The 7,945-nt window shown below is 36.1% G+C and overlaps 2 protein-coding genes across 2 annotated transcripts; both read right to left on the bottom strand.

Moving 5' to 3' along the window:
• On the bottom strand, positions 3,443-4,207 carry LOC109950456 (receptor-like protein 2). Its single transcript, XM_020569228.1, has one exon. The coding sequence runs from the start codon at positions 4,057-4,059 to the stop codon at positions 3,553-3,555; it is 507 nt and encodes a 168-aa protein (XP_020424817.1). The 5' UTR covers positions 4,060-4,207; the 3' UTR covers positions 3,443-3,552.
• LOC18771415 (probable LRR receptor-like serine/threonine-protein kinase At4g36180) lies at positions 4,095-6,267 on the bottom strand. Its single transcript, XM_020568907.1, has 2 exons — positions 4,275-6,267; positions 4,095-4,144 (listed from the first exon to the last, which is right to left on the bottom strand). The coding sequence occupies exons 1-2, from the start codon at positions 6,265-6,267 to the stop codon at positions 4,095-4,097; spliced, it is 2,043 nt and encodes a 680-aa protein (XP_020424496.1).

Below are 7,945 nucleotides of genomic sequence, written 5' to 3'. Positions count from 1 at the left end.
TACGTCGTAATAATGACACTGACAACTATTTCCACGTCATCTTTTTTAGAAAAATCGAAGTGGAAAATTTATTTCACGACGGTTGTTTGTAAATAAGAGACGTAGTATATTTCAATAACGTCGTCTTCTCATGTATTTAAAGACGTCATATTTTTTCTTGTCGTGTAAATTATATTTAACGGCGTAGTATTTTAGTTGTCGTCGTTGTATGTATATCTTGCGGTCTTGTTCTTTTAACATGTGTCATATTTTTCCTTTTTAACGACGGTGATTTGTTTGAGTTGGTCGTCTATTCTCATCCTCGACTATTTTCTAGAACTTTAGCAGACTAAACACGTCTGTTTTTATTGTTTTCCGACGTTGTTTTATTTAACAACGTCTAATATTTATCGTCGTTGTTTGTTTCTGAAAATATGACGTATAAATTTTGTAATACGACTCTCATATATTTGTAACCGACGTTGTTTCGTTTTTCAACGTCTACTCAATAAATACATACGTCGTAAATAATGACACTGACAACTATTTCCACGTCATCTTTTATCGAAAAATCGAAGTGGAAAATTAATTTTACGACGGCTGTTTTTATATATGCGACGTAGTAGGTATAAATAACGTCGTCTTCTAATGTATTTAAAGACGTCAAATTTTTTATTGTCGTGAAAATGATATTTAACGGCGTCGTATTTTTATTTTCGTCGTTGTATGTCTATCTTGCGGCCTTGTTCTCTTAATATGTGTCATATTTTTCCTTTTTAACGACGGTTTTTTTAGAGAGTTGGTCGTCTATTCTCATCCTCGACTGCTTTTTTAGATCTTTTTGCAGTACAAAGACGTCGTTTTGTATTTGTTGATGACGTTGTATATTTTAACAACGACGGTGATTTAGCGTCGTGGTTTATGAGGGAAAAGATGATGGTGGATTCCACGACCATTGAAAAACCGAATACACGACGGTGATTTACCGTCGTCTTTTTGCTTTTTTGTAGTAGTGCGAATTGAATACTAAGAACTAATCTCTATTTTGGAATCATCTCATGCTTTTACTTTTGAGTTGGATGGACCTTGAGAAATGATGTTAGGCTATGCATGTTCTAGCCACTAAATAAAACCTCATGTCCTACCCATTGTGTGTGCCATCAACCCTTTGAAGCCAAACACTTAGCCTTTTCTTTCATCACCCACAATATTTTCTTACCCTTTTCACCCTATTTTTAGCCATACCCTATAACTTGGGATATGCCATGGCATGAAGACAAGGATGAAGGTTAATCTCTACATCAACAAAAGAGGTGGCGTGTACCGAGGAAATATGTGTTTAAAAAAAAAATAAATAAATAAAAAGAAAAAAAAAAAAAGAGAAATCTATTAAAAGAAAAAAAAAGAAAAAAAAAAGTGAAGCATATCAAAAATCCTGAACGCCTCTGTGAAGTAAATTTGAAGAGCCGAGCCTTATAACGTGACAAATGCCTTGGTATGTTTCAAGTTCTAGTATTTCCTTCCCTTCTTTCATAACCCATAACTTAGCCCTTCATTACAACCATAGTAAAGACCTAACGGATTTTTGGGGACTTCTTACTCGGAAGTAGAGGTATGTACTTCATCTATGGTTTTTAGTATTTGATTTCCTTTCCATGAGATCTATTGTTAGAAATTTCCTTTTATTCATTCTTGGATGCATATGTGTCTTATATTTTGAATTCTTCACCTAACTTCATTCACATATGCGGGGTAAGAGTGCAACCCTAGGTTCTGTGAGAAAATTGAGAGTTATCCTGTGAGGCCTAGAGTTGAGACGAATTTGTACACACGCCGAATGTGGTTATCTTTATGTTTGAATGCTTGGAGTTTTGGCTTAACACTTTACACTATGGTGCATTTTATTTGTAGTGGCATAACTTTAGTTTTTGAACTGTGATTGGCATTCATTGGTTATTATTAGTTTGTTGGAAGTATTGCTTTAACGAATTTGTTTTGCAAGGAGTGTTTGTGGGTGTCGTGACTGGTAAACCCTCAGGAGACACAACTCCTCCTACTAGGGACACCTAGAGGTTTAAAGGCTTGTGGCACATGCTAAGTGTCATCGAGATTACCTGCGAAAGTGGTTTAATTTAGTTAGTTTGTTTTAATTTATTTTTGATTTTTAGTTTTGCTCGAGGACTAGCAAAAGATAGGTTTGGGGGTATTTGATAAGTCTATATTTTATATATATTTTATGCTTCCTTTGCTTATTTATTTATTAATTTCTCAGATTAAATTGGTTGTTTTTAATTGGTTTTGTGAGATTTGTGAAGGAATTGTGAAATAGGAGAAAGTGTGCTAAAAAAGGCAAGAAGATGAAGATCAATTAAAAAGAAGCCAAGTCATTCCTTTTGTTGCAAGGAATGTTGTCAAATTTCCTAGTTCAAGATGGTGCAAGTCTTATCAAGTCAAATAAGGAGAAATAAAGAAGACCTTATTTTAGAAGGAATCCTATTTTTATAACAATTGTAATTATTCCTTAGGTAGGATTTCTAGGAGTTTTATAAATAGGGAGTTTAGGTCATTGTTGAAAGGATCCATTACCCATCATCTTTTTCCACCATCGTCTTCTCTACCATATTTTTCCACCAACTTTCATTCAACCAGAGGAATATCAGAGGAAGCCAAGAATTTGCTGCTGCATTATTGGAGGAGCTTTTGAAGGTGTTCCTGTGAAGATTCTGAAGATCAAGTCCATCGGCCAAATTGGTTTTATGACAATAATTCTCTTGTTTATATTTTCTTCTGTCATGAACTAATTTCCCTTGCTAGGGCTACGATGTAGCCTAACCTTGAATACTTAATTTCTATCGTTATATTAATTTCTGATTATTATCTCATGTTGAGTATTTGTTACTGTTCTTAATGATTTAAATATCTAGCTAATATTTAATTGATGATCCAAGCGGAGACCGAGAGGAGATGTTTGGTGTTTGCTTCTTGTAACAAATACCATGACTTGAATGAGTGCCCGAGAGGGACTAACATGATTCATTCAGTTTTCTTGTAGGTTCTCATAGAACTTAATGGGTTCTTGGTTTTCTAAATCCGTTGCTCGAGAGAGAATGGGTTGTTAATTGAGAATACTTTTGATTGAGCCCGAGAGGGGATATCAAATGAATTAGGAGAAACCAACTGTCAACATGGATAGTAATTAGGGTTAATTGGCTATAAGAATTAAGTAGAATTGGTTATGGTGAAGTCGGATGCTCTAGTGTCTCATCATCTTAATTTTCTATAGTTAATTAAATTGTTATTTTTCATAATTGTTTTAGTTTTCTTAAAATTAATCAATCTTCTTAATCAACTGTTCAAATAAACTTATGCATTAATCATAATTGGTAATTAATAGGAAATTACAATCTTCGTGGGAACGATACTCTACTTATTTCTATATTACTTGTACGGATTGTGCGCTTGCAATAATTTCACAACAACAACTGACTTAGAAATTTGTAAAGGACAATACTAAACATTGCTTTATTTGCTTGCATACATACATGCCTTCACATTTGCAGCTTGTTTTGTGCTCTACGATCTTTTCTGCAGATAAGTACCAATGGCTGAAACAAAATAAAGGACAGCATCTTTCACTTTGTCAAGGAAGTGAAAATACGCATATCTCCAAGACCTCTTCATGGCCAAAGTCCCAAAAACTCCCCAGAACCCCGCACAGAAACCTATCACCAAGCTGATGACGAACTGTAGCTTTTCAAGTTTACTGTCATCATCTTCTCCTCCATCTCCACTTGGAACTTGAGGTGCTTCTTCATTGTCTTGGCAAACAATTGGTAATGGACAACTGCTAAGACCAGGGTTGCCCTCATAAATTGATGGGTCAACAAAGGTCTGAAACTGGTTACTCGTTGGAATTTTCCCGGACAAGTTATTGTATGACAGATTCAAATGATTCAAAAATGTTAAATTAACCATGCTCTGTGGAATTGAACCTGAAAGTTTGTTCAATGATAGATCAAGAGTTTCTATAGACTCCAAGTTTCCAATATTTGCCGGGATATTTCCTGTCAAATGATTCATGGACAAATTTAAGGTGCCCAACTTTATAAGGCTTGTTAGCTCGATAGGTATCTCTCCTGACAATTTATTGTCCGAGAGATCAACGCTAGTAACAAGGTAAAGGATGGAGCCATAATCATATACAAACACTCTTCCTTTTGACACCAACTCAAATCTTCCCGAGTAATCATAGGAATAATAGTCAGTGGACTCAGATTTCAAGTAACTCAAATTACCTATGCAATGGGGAATATTTCCGGAAAGATTGTTGTGTGAGAAGTCCAATATATGGAGAGCGGAAAGGCCACATAATTTTAAAGGGATGCTTCCCGTAAATGAGTTAGACCTCAAGCTTAGAATCTGTAAATTGGGCATGCTTTCTCCGATGGAAGCCGGAATCGGTCCAGAAAACTTGTTATCACCGAGATCAAGAATTCTCAGGTGAGTGCAGTTTTTCAAGGAAGGAACTTCACCTGAAAAGTTGTTGCTAGAGAGGCCCAAGAACTCGAGTGAAGTAAGAGAGCCTAAAGATCTTGGGATTGTGCCAGAGAGACTGTTGTTTGACAATTCTATACAAAACAATGATGGCATATTGTTCCAAAAATGAGGAACCTCACCAGAAAAGAGGTTATTTGAGATCAATATGGCTTCTAATTGGCTTAAATTACCCAAGAACAGGGGAATGCTTCCACTCAAGGAGTTCGTAGAAATGTCTAGATATGTCAAATTGGGCATCACTTGACCAATGTTATGAGGAATTGGCCCTGAAAATAGATTATCTCTAAGATACAGCCTGGAAATGTTTGAGGACCAGAGTGGGAGTGGGCCTTCAAAGCGGTTTGAACTCAAATCAACAAAGGAATCATAGCTGAATCTGAATGAATTGGGCACCCTGCCGCTTAGTTGATTATCAACGAATTCTAGCCCATCTAATTGCAAATCCAACTGCAAAAACCAATCTGGTATGGTGCCTGAAATCCTAGCACTATAGAGTACCACCATGGTCAATTGAGTCTGATTTCTAAGCCACGTAGGAAATTTGGGACCCAGTTGGCAAGAAGCAGTTTCCAAGTATCTTAATTTGAAAGGAGGTATCCAATCAGAACTTATGTTGAAAACCAAGGGAATGTTTCGGACATAATTTCCAATTGATACTTTTCTTAGGCCTCCAAGTTTCGCAAAATGAGCTTTTGTAATGGCACCTTCCCATGTGTTGTCATAGATATCAAGTGAAACCAGCGATGAGAGCTCCCCAAGACTTTCTGGGATGATCCCACTCATTTGATTCGTTTCAAGGTTAAACTCCTCCAAAGATGTTAAATTTCCAATCGATTTTGGGATTGAACCCTCAAGTAAGTTACTCGACAAGTTGAGGTATCTCAAGCTTTTAAGATATCCCAAAGAATCAGGCAGTTTTCCTGTCAGACGGTTAAATTCGAAATCCAACATCTCTAATTTAGTGAGATTGAACAACCAAGGAGGTATCGTGGAGTTGAATTTATTGTCAGAGAGATCAAGAACTGAAAGGGATGTGAAATTGATGGAAGGAAGAGTGAGAGGAAGCATGGAAAGACTACAAGAGGGCAAACGCAATTCAACAAGTGAAGGGAGCATATTAATAGCGGGAAGCCAATAGGATGTAGTCTTAGTAAGGTTCACTCCTTCCAAGTTAAGGTACTTTAAGGAAGAAAGGGTTGCAAGCCACTGAAGGTCAGTCTCAATTGGGTTGTCCCTATATAAAGTACTAAGATCAAGATAAAGCAACCTTGAGAGGTTTCCAAGATTGGGGGGAATGACTCCAACAAAATATGAACCAGAGAGATCGAGGTATTTCAGTTTCTCTAGTGATCCAATGAAACTTGGAAAGACACCTTCAAAGAAATTCATGCTCAAATCCAAGTAAACCAAATCTTTCAAAACAAGCAAAGAAGGGTTGATCTCACCACCATCACCAGTGCTAAGATCGAGCCTGTTGACACGTCCAGTTATGTTGTTGCACCCTACACCACTCCATTTGCAGCAATCTTCTCCCACCCAAGACGAAAACCGTCCGAAAGGATCCATGAGGCCTTGTTTGAGCTTGAGAAGGGCTTTCCTCTCTATATCTATGCATCCTACATTATGATCATCACTGCAGAAACCGAGTTTAATGGTTTCAAGGGATAAAATTCCTGACAGTATAATTAGTGAGACAAGGTGGATGGAAGCATTAGCACTGCAGTGACCCATGATTCTTATGCAATGGGGTGGTCTGTAGGACTAAAGATATGAGTACGCAAGATTAAGAAGTTTAGAGATGCCCTGTATATAGGAGTAAATGAGAATTCAAATGGTTGAGCTTTTGTACGCGTCGTAGCGGACATGCTATCAAGAACGAAAAATTTCCACAAAGTCTCTGATAAACGACTTCCAAGTCTCTGATAAAGAGAAAATACTGACAATGACACTGCTACGATCTTGACTTATGGGGTAAATAGTTCAACCCTATCAGTACTTAAAGTAGCAATTTCAGTCAATGGGATATTTAAGACCACAAATATATGGAGTACAAGTCAGATAAATAATATCCAAAAGAAAACTTGCATCGCATATTTTTCAAATAAACTATTTGACGTAGTCATAGAAGAGTTATTTACACAAACATCCTTTGAGTTTTTTGGCTTTTTCACAAAACTCTTTAAGGTTTTAAAAATTACACGAACATCTCCTGGGGTTTTAAATTGTTTTCACATAACTCCTTTTCATTTATTTTTCATCCAAACATTAATGATTTTATACAAAAAAATATTCTCCAAATGACAAACTTGTGCTTTGAGATTAGATTGCATATACTTCTTTGAGGTTAATTTTGTCTTTTGCATAAAAAAAATTTCAATAAAATCATCAATTTTTGGATAAACAATAAACAATCAACAAAAAGAGGTTTTGTGAAAACAAACTGAAACCTCAAGAGGTGTTCATGTAATTTTTGAGACTTGAGGGGGTTTTGTGAAAACACAAGAAACCTTAGATGGTGTTAGTGTAAATAACTCGTCATAGATATGAAACAAGAGAACCTGCTATATTTCTTTTTCTTTTCTTTTTCGTTTTTTATAAAAAAAACCTCTCAAATCCTACGAATTTCATATGAGGACATTATCAAAAATGAAAATTATTTATAATTTAAAAATCAAGCAGTATGCATAAGCCAATGGTGTTTATGTAATATTATAAGATCACAATCTACCACATGCACTAATCTCTACTACCCTTCTCTCCTCTCTCTCCAACAACAATCCACCACCCTATCAACCTCCAACCCGAGCCAATTTCCCCAGACCAATACCTGTACAACCTGGATGAGTCCATTGAGTCGAATTCTACTCACAATATTAGACCTGAATTATTAAATTGAGAACAATATTGGTGTCGGACCAAATTAAACCTGAATTATTAAATTGGGAACAGTACTGGTGTCGGACCAAATTAGTAATGACCCTCAGTAGTCCGTTGTACACCACTTAAAACATAAGAACACCAATTGATCTAACTAAATATTTGCTAAAAGTAAATGAGAGACACCATCAGATTAATTCAAATAAAAGACTTCAAATTTTATTTTCGATGACGGTATATTCTTTGAACGATGAGGAAAAATATTTCATACAATGGTTAGATAGCAAATTCTTGTAAGGCAGCTTATCTCACTACTACAAAAAAGCAAAAAGACGACGGTAAATCACCGTCGTGTATTCGATTTTTCAATGGTCGTGGAATCCACCGTCATTTTTTCCCTCATAAACCACGACGCTAAATTACCGTCGTTGTTACAATATACAACGTCATCAACAAATACAAAACGACGTCTTTGTACTGCAAAAAGATCTAAAAAAGCAGTTGAGGATGAGAATAGACGACCAAGTCTCTA

This window comes from Prunus persica, chromosome G7 (genome assembly GCF_000346465.2).
Source record: "Prunus persica cultivar Lovell chromosome G7, Prunus_persica_NCBIv2, whole genome shotgun sequence".
Lineage (NCBI taxonomy): Eukaryota > Viridiplantae > Streptophyta > Magnoliopsida > Rosales > Rosaceae > Prunus > Prunus persica.
The sequence above is the reverse complement of the archived record's forward strand: the minus strand, read 5'-3'. Positions and strand labels throughout refer to the sequence as shown.

Excerpts from the sequence above, each read along its gene's own strand:
- LOC109950456 (XM_020569228.1), bottom strand. The coding sequence starts at position 4,059 with ATGAATCATTTGACAGGAAATATCCCGGCAAATATTGGAAACTTGGAG.
- LOC18771415 (XM_020568907.1), bottom strand. The coding sequence starts at position 6,267 with ATGGGTCACTGCAGTGCTAATGCTTCCATCCACCTTGTCTCACTAATT. Across the intron at positions 4,145-4,274 it reads AAATATTCCCCATTGCATAG|CGTTGATCTCTCGGACAATA; the intron begins GTAATTTGAGTT and ends CCTTGTTACTAG.